This window comes from Mustela nigripes, chromosome X (assembly GCF_022355385.1).
Source record: "Mustela nigripes isolate SB6536 chromosome X, MUSNIG.SB6536, whole genome shotgun sequence".
NCBI classification, from domain to species: domain Eukaryota; kingdom Metazoa; phylum Chordata; class Mammalia; order Carnivora; family Mustelidae; genus Mustela; species Mustela nigripes.
The window spans coordinates 69,636,645-69,649,473 of record NC_081575.1 but is presented as its reverse complement, the minus strand read 5'-3'; the positions used below and the strand labels follow the sequence as shown (position 1 = coordinate 69,649,473).

At 42.7% G+C, this 12,829-nt stretch overlaps 1 protein-coding gene across 1 annotated transcript; it reads left to right on the top strand.

Moving 5' to 3' along the window:
- The first annotated feature begins 5,105 nt into the window (after window positions 1-5,105).
- On the top strand, window positions 5,106-6,068 carry LOC132007106 (ectodysplasin-A-like). Its single transcript, XM_059385237.1, has one exon. It carries the CDS (start codon window positions 5,307-5,309, stop codon window positions 6,066-6,068), a length of 762 nt encoding a protein of 253 aa, XP_059241220.1. The 5' UTR covers window positions 5,106-5,306.
- The last annotated feature ends 6,761 nt before the right edge of the window (window positions 6,069-12,829 follow it).

The window sequence follows — 12,829 nt, the reverse complement described above, 5'->3', positions numbered from 1 at the left end:
CAGGCATCCCCTAAGTATATTTTGAAGGCAGCACTTGCTGACAGATTGGATGTGAGGTGTTCAAAGAAGAGAGGATCAAGGGGCATCTGGGTGGGTCAGTTGGTTAAGCATCCAGCTCTTGATTTTGGCTCAGGTCATGGTGTCAAGGTTGTGAGATAAAGCACCCTGTCAGGATCCACACTAGGTGTGGAGCCTGCTTGGGATTTTCTCTCTCCCTCCCTCTCTCTCTCTCTAAAAAACAGAGGGGGCGTTCGAGAATAACTTCACAGTGTTTTTCCTTGGGCAGTGGGAGGATGGACTTGCATTTGTCGAGATGCACAAGACCAAGGGAAGCACATTTTGGGAGAGAAAGGATTTGGATTTGGTTATGTTGATTTTAAGATGTCTATTAGATATTCAAGTGAAAAAGGAGAGGAGGAAGTTTGATACATGATACACGAATCAAGCATTCAGGAGAGGATGATGAGATCATAAGGGTCTTATCTCAACTTCAAGAATGCAAAAAGAAGAGAGCAAGCATTTGGCAAGGGCAAAGCATGTGGATGCTTTTCTGCATTTTTACATGCTCTTGAGTATTGCTATGTAGTTTTCCTCTCATCTCCTTTTGGAGGAAGTCTCCTATAGAACAGGGACTAATATTTACTGTGCATTTAATATGTGCCAGACACTTTGACATATAGCATCCCATTTTAAGCACAGCTATCTCAAAAACATATGTTGTCATTTCCATTTTACAGGTGAGAAAACTGAGGCTCTGCAAGACAGGTAAAAATGATCTGTCCTAAGTCACACAGCTGGTAAGTGAATATGCTGAGATTTAAACCAGGATCCAAGTCCTAAGACCATGTCCCCCCACCCCCCAGCTATCTATCTGCTTATCACCAGCTGGGTCAGAGTCAACTCTGTGATTTATAGCTCAAGGATTTGTTCTGCAGATTTTTTAAAGGATTTTATTTATTTATTTATTTGAGAGATAGAGTAAAAACAGGGTGGGAAGCAAAGGGAGAAGCATGTTCTCTGCTGAGCAGGGAGCCCAACACAGGACTGGATCCTGGGACTCCGGGATAATGACCGGAGCTGAAGGCAGATGCTTAACGGACTGAGCCACCTAGACAATCCTCTGTAGATTAACCAGAGCGAAGAGGTATTTAATAACAGCCCTTGGCCAACACCTTATCATATTCTGCCAGAAGTTGTCAACTTGTTTTGAATGTCTATTATTCAGGCATTGACAACTACATTATTTTAATATTAGGCCCAGACAACCAAAATTAGGAAGGTAAACTTGATGGGACAAAAAGCCTTTGAAGTACTACAAGCCAATTATATTTGAATTCATGGGTTATTTACTTTTCTAGGTTATCCAAAACTCCAACAGTAGTACAAAAAAAAGAGGATAATTTCACAGTTGTCATTTGGTTTAATTTTCTTTATATCTTTCCATAATGTGTTAGGCAGTAACACTAGTGCTAGTACCACTTATGAAGCACAGTAGGTGCTTCATAAGTGGTACTAGCAGGCATCCCTTGGCCCACTTCCATTTTTAGATTTCTAGATAATCTAGGTTACCATGGCAGACTTCATGCCCAATTAAGTTGACAAACAATACTGCTGTCTACTATGAGGTGGGTGCTATCTAGTCACACTGGGACTACCGAAGTGGAAAGGGTGTGGTTATTACCATCAGGGAGTTCATAGTTCCGTGATGAGAAAACGTGAAAGAAGAAAAATACAATGTGGTTAATGATATTATTGACATGCTCAGGGTACCATGAAAGCATAAAGGAAAATCTGTTTGGAGTGAGCCGTGGGTCTGCACCAGAGGGAACATGTGATATGCTTCTTGAGGAAGTTAATCAGATGTCCAAGGTGGGGGCATTCCAGGCAAAGAAACCAGTTTGTGCAAAGACACGGATGTGTGAGAATTGTCCGTGAATTTAATTTTGTGGGAGTATGGGTTCCTTGTGGGATGGTGGCAGATGAAGTTGTAAAGGCAGATTATGGGTCACGATAAGGAGCTGATTTTTGTCTCCTAGAATACATGTGGCTAGACAGGTAGGGTAAATGAGTGATAAGGGCAGTAATGGAGACTAGAGGAAGGATATGGGTTGACAGTGTGGCACTTGATTGTTCTAAGGGGTTAGTTCTAGGTTACTGTAGCCATATGGGAATGTGGATCCAGTATTAGCAGGTTTTCTGATTTTTTTTAGAGAGAGAAAAGCAGGAAATCTGATTTTTTTATGTGAAATGTCCTAATTTCTAAATGCTGGTAATTAATTTTTTTAATTCAAAGTTTTAGCCAACACTGCACCAAATACAATCCATCTGTTTGCTGGATGTGGCCTGTAGGCTATCATTTTGAGACCCACACTGTAGGGGATGGGGTATTTATGGAAGCATAGAAGCTATCTGAAGTAACACTTCAAAACACTTGTAAAAAATAACCATGTAGGGGTACCTGGGTGGCTCAGTCAGTTAAGTGTCTGCCTTTCGCTCAGGTCATGATCCCAGGGTCCCAGGATTGAGTCCCACATCAGGCTCTCTCCTCTGCAAGGAGTCTGCTTCTCTCTCTGCCCCTCATTCCACTTGTGTTCTCTCTCAAATAAATAAACAAAATAATAAAAAAAAATAACCATGTACATTCTTCACCAGACTGCTCCATTTCAACATACTTATTGCATATGAAGACATGTTCTTCCTCTGGGGAACCAGAGTGAGGTTCTAGGTCAGATGCAACTCATAGGTCTTCTGAGAGCAATGGTGCAACCCAAAGTCTCAGTCAGGCTGTTAAAAACCTAGTAGAAGAGGGTAAGCTGGGATCCTTAAGGCCCTCAAGCACCACCACCAGGAGATGGCTGTTAAGTTGTTTCCTTTTCGCTTTAAGGAAACCAGGGGCAGTCTCTTTGAACTGTGTATACAACCAAATCAACATAGCCAGTGATAACACAGATAAAACACAATATCATAGCTGTTAAAGTGCTACAGTTGGGGAAATTAATGTTTCTGGCCAAAAAGCACAGTGACTTAATCAGAGTGACCGAGCGAACCAGTGGTAAGGTGAGGTCTACTGACTTCTAGTTTAACATTCTAATAATCCTAGGCTGTGAGGGGCACCTAGGTGGCTCAGATGGTTAGGCTTTTGTCTTGGGCTCAGGTCATGATCCAGGTTCTGGGATCTGGCCCCAGCTCAGTGAAGGGTCAACTTGTCCCTCTCCCTCTCCACTGCCACTGCCTCTTTTCATGCTGGTGCACGCTCTCTCTCTCTCTCTCTCTGTATCTTTCTGTCTCAAGTGGATAAATAAAACCTTTTTAAAAAAAAAATCCTAGCCTGTGATAATGAAGGTAAATCAGCTTTGTAGCTCCCCCTAGAATTCCTAGGGTGCCTGGGTGGCTGTCGATTAAGCACCTAGAATTCCCAGATGGAGCAGGAAGGACTTGAGATTAGCTTAGCTGGTAAATGCCCTTTTACATTTTCTTATCTGCATGATGATGATACTCTTTGCAAACTTTAATCTTCATGGGTAAGGGCCAGTGAGGGGACAAATAGATCTCTGTGAAGCACTGAGATCATTCACAAAGTGTCTGGAAGAAAAGTTGGCCATGGCTAATATATTTAAGGTTTTATGACCTCTGTAGTTTTTAGACTGGCCTTTCCACTGGGTGCTTTGCTTTTGTTTGTTTCTCTGCTTTTGTCTTCTTTTCTATATCTCCCTATTTTTCTTCTTTCCCCTCAGCCTAGGTCTTAGGCCTATCCTTGACAAGTCAATAAAACTGCTAATCATTCATAACATGGGAATAGGAGTACACAGTGACCAAGAAGCATACAGATTTCCCCTGCTATGGACATTTAGCTCTCTATAATCTCAGACTAGTAACTCTTGTCATTGTGACTCAACTAATCCTTTCCATCCTTCATTTCAGGGTGTATTGTTCTGACATTTGCCTTTTTGGGGGGTTTTGTTTTTGTTTTTTTGGTTTTTGCTCTGAAATATTTTCTCATTGGTTCAGCTGTTGAAGATGCTGCAGTTGCAGCAGTGTACATCTGGAACATTTGGCTGACTTGTTGAACTTCCCCCAGGGACTACTCCAGGGAGAGGAGGGGAGGGGTGGAGAGGCCAGAACAGTTGCCTGCAAATAGAGATGCCAATATTGCCTGGCTGTTCTGTGGACCACCCTTGTAAAAATGCACCTCACCTGGGCCTCGGTTTCCCCAGTTGTGCATTGAAGGCACATATTCTTCATTCAAAACTCCTGTTGCTGAGGCAGAAGAGAAACTCCACTGGCTGTGGATCATCTCCTACAATACTTGTGGCATTGCGAAGGGACCCACACATATTTGTTGAATTTATTAATATATCAAGAAATCTCAGGGCACTGTTCGAACCTGCGTGGGACAACATCACTTCAGTTCCACTTGGCATAGGTGCACTTTTGGCCTCTTATATTGAGGCCCCAGATTCACTCTAGGAGTAGGGCTGCCTCAGTCCCATCCCAATCTCACTCCCTTTGGCTCCCAGGCTTCTGGGTCTCCTTTTTCTTTTGGCGCGCCACAGGATTGCAAACACAGCAGGCATGGTTTCATTCCAAACCAAGAACTGTTTTAATTAGTTTAACGTCTGTTAAACTCTTTGAAGATTGAAAGCAACAGATAAGTACTGGATGATCTTATTAACAACTGCAGTTAATTGCAAACATTTCTATTAATTCTAGTTTCTGTTTCCTTTTCTTTGCTCCAGTTTCTTTCCAAGGTTCCCAAATTCTTCTCGGCCTCCCCCCTCCTCGCTTTCTCCTCCCCCCCAACCGTAAGGCGCTATAGGGTTAAGTTGGGGCGGAGTCCAGAGATGAACGACAGCGGCGGTCACCAACTGGGACAGGCGCAAGCGGGAAGAACTGGGTGGGGCAGTCAGGCAGAGGCGAACCCACACGCCCCCAAGGCCCCGCCCCGTGGCTGGGGGCCCAGGGTGGAATGGCAGGGGGCGGGGCACCAAGGCTTGGCGGGCCGGTGGTTGGGCGCCTAGGCAGCCTCTTGGGGGATGGGGCGGGGTCGGCCTGGGCCACCTCCCTCATTCTCCCCGCGGGCCGAGCCGCCCCTCTCTCCCGCCCCTCCTCCTCCCTTTCCCACCCCTCGGAGTGGAGCTGCACATGCGGCAGCTCTCTGCTCTGTTCCGCCCAGCCTCCGTTGCTCTGGAACGGGTCCCTGCAGCCCCCAGCCGATGGCAGGGCAGTAGCCGCCTGTCAGGGGTCCTGAACGGCTGAGGCAGACGCTGCGGCTCCAGGGCCTCAGAGTGTGGGTGTCTCCGGAGGCCATGGGCTACCCAGAGGTAGAGCGCAGAGAACCTCTGCCCACGGCAGCGCCGCGGGAGCGGGGGAGCAAGGGCTGCGGCTGTCGCGGGGCCCCTGCCCGGGCGGGCGAAGGGAACAGCTGCCGGCTCTTCCTGGGTTTCTTTGGCCTCTCGCTGGCCCTCCACCTGCTGACGTTATGCTGCTACCTAGAGTTGCGGTCCGAGTTGCGGCGGGAACGGGGAGCCGAGTCCCGCCTTGGCCCCAGCACCCCTGGCACCTCTGGCACCCTGAGCAGCCCCGGTGGCCTTGACCCTGACGGTCCCATCACCCGCCACTTCAGGCAGCCATCACCTCAGCAGCAGCAGCCGCTGGAACCGGGAGAAACCACACTCCCCCCACACTCCCAGGACGGGCACCAGGTGAGTCACCTAGGAGGGGCGGCGGCGGCGGAGGCCCCTTCCCCTTGTGGGCAGGGCGGGGGCCCTCCCCGACAGCGCCCTGGGGAGGATTCTGCCACTTCCAGCCAAGTTGCAGGGCCGGACCAGGGAGGGGGCAGACGAGCCGGGAGAGGTTGCCCCGGGGCAGGTTGTCCTGGTCTAGCTCACCCAGACTCCCTCCGGACCCCTGCACTTGGGAACCCTGGCCGGCGGCCGGCGCCCGCCGCCTGCCGCCCCCAGCTACCGGCTGCCTTCGGGGAAAGTTGGCGGCTCTCCCGGCCGCCGAGGTGCGGGTGCTGCCCCTCTGGCGGACTAACGGCAGCAGCTTGGCCCTTCTGCTCCTGGTGAGATTCTCTGCCCGCGGTGCTTGTTTTTTCGTGTCCAGAGCTGATGCCAGCAGGAGCAGGCTCTCCTTTGGAGTGGGAGCTGTAACACTGTAACAGCTGTAATCACTACTCCACAGTTGAAACAACTTTTAATCGTATTTTCAGCGCGGGTCCTTGAGCACTGACCAGAAGGTGGGCTTGTTCACACTTACCTGCAATTTGAGACTGATTGTCCTCCGTGTTCTAGTGAGGATCAGCGCCCCTGTGGAATTCTGGTAGAAATATGCCGTCTTGCTAGACAACTTCTGAGCAGCAATTTAAAAAATCTATGGAAATAAACTCACCCTTTGCATGCCGGTTCTCTTTTTGGGGGGTAGATAGGATGAGTGTGAAGTCTATTCACTACTGCTAGTTTGCGAACAGGAATCTTACTGATGGAATAATTAATTACTCAAGAGTAACCTTTCACGAGCAGTTTTGTTTTGTGTGTTTTGTGATCTTTATGGTGTTTGTGCCCTTCTTAGCAAACCATTAGCTTTGGTAGTTGTCTTCCACTTGTTCAGCCCTTTATTCAACTAAATTTAGCGAACTTAAAATAAGTATTTTCTTAACTACCATATTTTGTCCTGTGAAATTTAAGAGAAGCAAGCATTCAAGAATCATTTTGAGGAGGTTAGGAGACTAATAGTGAATTTGTTCCTTTTGGGGAAGAGGGCAAGTTGTGCACATAAGTTTCTTGGAATGAGGGGCCCAGGATTTCTGTATTTACTACCACATTCAGAGTCGTCATTGTGATACTCTAAACATCATTTGTGCTCTTTGACCACCCATCCTAAGCTGGCATCACATTCATGACAAAACTATAATGTTGGGACTGACATATCTTCTACATTGTGCATTGTAAAGTTACCCTGAGCTGAAAAATGTCTTGCTAGCATACTCCAACTTATATAACAGCTTATCAAAGAAGAAAATCAGTAGACATGCTTCTCATACTTGAAACTTTAAACACTGTAGCTAAATGATAATTAACTAGGATTCTGGCTCCCTTTATCTATCCACCCCCGCCCCCACAATGCCCAGTAGAGAAATACTTAGCAGCTGAACATTGATATTCTGTGAAAAGATGAAGTAATTTAACTTCCTTAGTCAAATGGTAGCCAAAGCTTTTTGGTATTTAGGGTGGACAGACCTATGTTTATAGACTGAGGATTAGCAGGACAGCTGCACCCTAGGGCTTCTGTGATGGTATGGGACTCTCAGAGGTCTAGAGTGGCATTTAGTTGCCTGGTATTTGCATGGCACTTTGAATAGTTCTGTCTAGATTTAAATACAGCTCCCCATTTTCTGTCCTTGTGTTTTAATCTTTTGGAGCAGTGAAAACAAGCATACTGGCTCTTTACATTTGCTGGCATCAGTTGGAGTCTCGGATTTTTAGAATTGTGAGGGGCCATGTGAGTCCATTTTGTTTGATCCCCTTGGATTGCACAGAGGCCCTGAGGTAGGGGGAATGATTTGTCCAAGATCAAATGATTTGACCATACAATGATTTGACCCTACAACTATGGTCAATGGTAAAAGGGAAGTTGGTCTCTTGATTCCCAGTTCAAGAAAGTTTGTTTGTTCCCCTGTAGCATACATCCCTGGAAGCCTTCTGGGAGAAAGAGGGATGGCGCTCCATAGTACAATTCTTGCAATGTAGAGGGCTCAGATTTGCATCAGTTTCTTTTACTCCACCTGTATTTTAGCCAAAGTTTAACGTGTTTTCCATACTCTTCCTGAAGATAACTTTCAGGAGAATTGAAGTATACTTTAAAGGAATTTTAGCCCAGATTCAAATTATGATTCTCTTGAGGATATTAGTTTTAGTATACCTCCCATTCCTCCACCCCCCGCAAGAAAAAAAAAAAAAAGGAAAAGTTGATTGGCTATTAGAGTTAAATTGATACTGCTACATCTTGGGTAAAATTTCTAGGGCCCTGGTGCACCCTCTGCTGGCTTTGCAGGGACATTTAATTGCAGTATCTGCTGACAGTCAAGATTCTAAGTTGTGCTGACAGATTCTGATTCATAATCAAGGAAGTAAACAGCCTTGTGGGATTTGGCCACGTAGGTCACATTTTTATATCTTAGTTTTTCAACATGAACAGCTGCTGTTACATCAACTCTTAGATGGAGAGGAAGAAAGATAAAAATATACACCCTTCAGTGGACGGAACATTCAGGTTTCTCACCAGTTTATTTGCAAGGAGTAATGAAAATAAATGAAATGAAAATAAATTGCAGAAAGATCTCAGACCAAGTGGACAAAACAGAGGCACTTCATTTTATAAGGTCATACAAACATATCCATGTTTGTGAGAAGATGGGCTCAGTTATGACTCAAAAAAGATCTAGAAATCACTGAGGAGGTTCATCTATACCTCTCAATTTAAAAACATTTAAAACAAGATACAGAGGAAATTAGGGCAGTCGGGATACAAAGCAGATGTATCAGCCAAGTTCTCCCAGGGGATTGTTAGAAAAGCCTCCCCAGTGGGGACACTGCTAATGAAAAAGAGTGAGAGGGTCCCCTCAGACCTTTTGGAATCATAACGGTATCCTTCAGCTGGAGTAGCTGAGGAGTAACCTGTAGGTTCATCCAGCTACTCACTGAAGAAGACCTAGGGACATCTCACCAACTTCTGAGTCAGACAGTACACAATATGATTGTTACAGTAAAAAATGAAAATCACTGTTGATCATTCTGTGAAGAAGTTGGCCCAGTTGTGATTGTGGTCTTCAAAGCCAATAATATGATAGACATCAGCAGGAAGGATGTTGAAAATGATGACAAAACAAAACCCTTATCTTTTCCACCTAAAAGACCAAAAGTGGATTTGCATCCATAATCATGTAGGAAATTCTGGCCCCTGCTTCTCAAAAAAACCCCACCACCTGATAAAAGTCCCTAGAAACTCAATTAAATTGATCAAAAGGATAGAGGGATTTTCTAGTTGTTGTTGTTTTTCCGGTCTGGAGAGAGAGAGGATTAAGGGAGGGATATGATCAAAGTCTACAAAACCATGAGGCAGATGAATAAGGTTAATATATTGGTATAATTTAACAGTTTAGCTCAATAAATAGCCTGCTTTTAGCCAGACACTACGTCAGCTATGAGATATCTTATAATGGTTGAGAGTTTATTTTGGAATAGAGGCAAGTAAAAGTAGTATCTCATTCAAATGATTGCCCTAAGTGATCATCTAAACTGGAACTCTAAGATTTAGGAAGTGTTTAGAAAAATATATATGGGTAGATTAATGAGGATTTATTTGGGACCATTGGGGATATTTGGAAAATGTTCCTAATTATTTGAAATGATGACATAGAAATCAACTTTATCTTTCCACAAAACATTTCTTGGTTTAACTAGATAGGACATTAGTGTATACAAATTTTACATTACTTATTAAGGCTGGTTGATCAAGAAAATGACTAGGAGTCATTAAGTCCAAGAACTTTTTTAGGGGCATGGAATCCAGATAAAATACCTTTCTATAGGTTTAAATCTAGAGTTTAAGGTGTGACATTCATGGTTTTTGATCAACTAGCTCCATTATTCCTATCCTGTTCTCACTAATTCTACTCCTGCAACCCACCTACCATATCTTGTCTTAGGATCATTCTCTAGTTGTTATTGCTGTTTTTTGGTTTAATAACTCTTGTGTCTTTATATAGAACTCTTCAGAAATCTGCCTCCTTTTTTGTCTTTTTCCACAGTACCTGACTCATTGCTAGTTATAGTTAAGGTATTTTAATACTTGTTGAGTTAAATATTATGTTGGGCCTTTGGAGATAGTCATGTGAAACAAAGACATTTTCTCTGTAACAAGCCTACTTTCCTCAGGTCTTGCTAATAAGCCTGTGTCAGCTTTGCTTAGGTGAGTAAATTGTTCCACTGGCAATGTTTCATTGGTTTCTAGAATTACTAGAAAGTAAAATAGAAAGGAGCCCTAACCACATTACCTTCAAAGTGGTGCAGAAAGCTTTCTGTGATGTAAAACATCATTTGATGTTTTATTTTGTTTTTAATTCTCACCTCTTTCTCTCTTAGATTTTGTGAAAAAATAATTTATAATTTATCTGTAAATGCCTTATAGGAAAGATCTCCTTATAATAGAGAGCTTCTGAAGCCACTTAATCCCCAAAAACATTATCAAGAAAACCATTTGTCTTGCCTGTTAGGGTGGCCCCCAGAGACGACCAACTTTACCTATTGTACTTAGCTGTTCATTTTTTTCTGTATTTCCCCCACTTTTATATTGAAGTGTACTTCTTTATATTGAAGTATTGCATATATACAGAAAGGGTAACAAATCATATAGTTTGATGAATTATTACACAGTGAACACACTGATATTACCAAAACCCAGGTTAAGAAATAGAACTATCATTTCACAACCCCCACATGCTCCATTCCTATCATTGTACCTTTCCCCTCCAAAGTTAATGACTATCTTGACTTCTAACATCATAGATTAGTTTTACCTATTTTGAGCCTGATATAAGTAAAATCAAACAATATATATTTTGCAGGGGGTCTGTTTTTTTTTCCTCAACCCTGTGTTATCCATGTTGCATAAAGCCATGATTTTTTATTTGTATTTTTGTATATTATTCCCATGTTTGAATATACTACAGTTTATTTATTTGACTGATAATATTTGGATTGTTCCTTGTTTGGGTTATTGTAAGTAATGATGTTATGAATAGTATCATACCAACCTTTTGTTTATATGTACTTGAATTTCTTTTGAGTATATACCTAGGATTAGAGTTTTTGGGATGTAGGGAAAACATATTTTCAAATTTATTGATAATGATAGTTTTTCTAAGTGATTATACCAATTTAAATTCCACCAGAAGTATATGAGAATTCTAGTTGTTCCACATTCTTGTTAACACTTGTTATTATCACCCTTTTAAATTATAGCTATTCTGGTAGATGGGTTTATAATACTATCTTATTGTAATTTTAATTGCCATTTCTCAGAATCTGATTAATGAAGTTCAACTCTTTTTCATATGTTTATTATCCATTTGGATAGATGCTTCTATGAAGTACCTGTACAAGTATTTTGCTCATTTTAAAAAATTGGATTATTTGTCCTTTTTTTGTAAATTTATAGGAATTCTTTATATACTCTGGCTATGAACCATTTTTGCATTTTTTATGTTGCAAGCCCTTCCCAAATCTCTTCATAGCATTCTTTGAGGAACAGACATTTTAAATTTTAATGCATCTATAGGTTTTCATTATTTTCCTTTATGACTGGTGTTTTTTATGTTTCCTTTAAGTAGTATTTTCCTACCTTTAGATAATGTAGATATTCTATGTTATCTTTTAGGAGCTTTATATTTTTGACATTCACATTTAGATCAACAATCCATCTGGAATTGATTTATGTGTATAGTGAGATATCAGGGGCCAAGCTTTATGTTTTCCATATAGACATTCTACTGACCCAGGCCATTTATTATGAGGAATGTCTTTTTCTTCACTTCTTTACAATGTCATCTTTGTCATAAGTTGTCTGCGTATGTGCAAGATTGATTCTGAACTGTTTGTTCTGTTCTATTAGTCTATTTGCCATTGTAACACTACCATAGCCTTAATTACTGGACTTTATAATAAGCTCTTGATATCTGGTAAAGCAAGTCCTTCCACCTTGTTTCTCTTCTTTAAAAGTATCCTGGATGTTCTTGGCCCTTGGCATTTCTCTATATATTTTAGAACCAGGTTATCATATTCCACAAAAGAGAGTAATTTTAAAGGGAATGATGTCAGCAAGATGGTAGATTAGGAAGTCCTGAACCCTTCTCCCTGCCCCCAACACACTCATTTAGCAGTGATTCAAGGAAAAATTCCCTTTGTGAGAAATTAAGGGACTAATTGAAAGGCTCCTATACCTGGGGTGAATATAAAACCAAACTCACTGATATCAGCAGGGAGATTTGGGACACCCTCTCACCAGAGTACCTGCTACCAACTCAGGGGCCATATGATGAAGAGAGACCCCCCTAGCTTCTAGCTTCTCCCAGGGGAGGGAAGGAGTTCTTCCAGCACTCCCAAGTTTTCAGAGGACTGACTTCTGTCTTGCCAGTCTTGAAACTCTGAATGGCCTGCCTAGGAGAAAATAGACAGTGTCTTGGGCTGGTAGATATCATAGATCATCCCTCCTGCTGAGTACAGAGCAAGAAGACAAAAAAATGCCAACTCTCAATATTTCCTTGGAGAAGAAAAGTTTATCTGTGCATCTGGTGCTCCAATTTCTCCAGGGCTGCCCCAAGAACTGGCATCTGACTTGTCTGTCCACGAGTGCAAGGATCTGGCACAGTCTAGTTATGGAGGTGAACAGAAATGATGGCTAGGACTTATAGATGCCATAGTTCCTCCCACCCTGCTCATCAGAGTGTGTAGATGAAACATTTTTAGTGTTTAGCTTACTTATGGAGATGGAAGAGCTGATTTCTGGTTTCAGTGCCACAACTTCTGCAGGGTTGCCCAAAGATCTGGCATCTGTATTGCCAGTTTGGATCTCTGATGGGTCTGGCATAGTCTAGCTATCTGGGGAAGAATGGAGATGGCAGTTTGGACTGGTAAATGGATAGCTACTCTACTCTGTACAGAGTAAAGAGAAAAAGCCACTGCTGCTTGCTTCTCTTTGGGGAGGGAAAGAATTGATAGAAGTAACCAGAATGTCTGATTGGTGAAGTTCTTTTATACAAGACCAATCCACA

What these genes read in the sequence shown, in the direction of transcription:
- LOC132007106 (XM_059385237.1), top strand. Translation starts at nt 5,307, where the DNA reads ATGGGCTACCCAGAGGTAGAGCGCAGAGAACCTCTGCCCACGGCAGCG.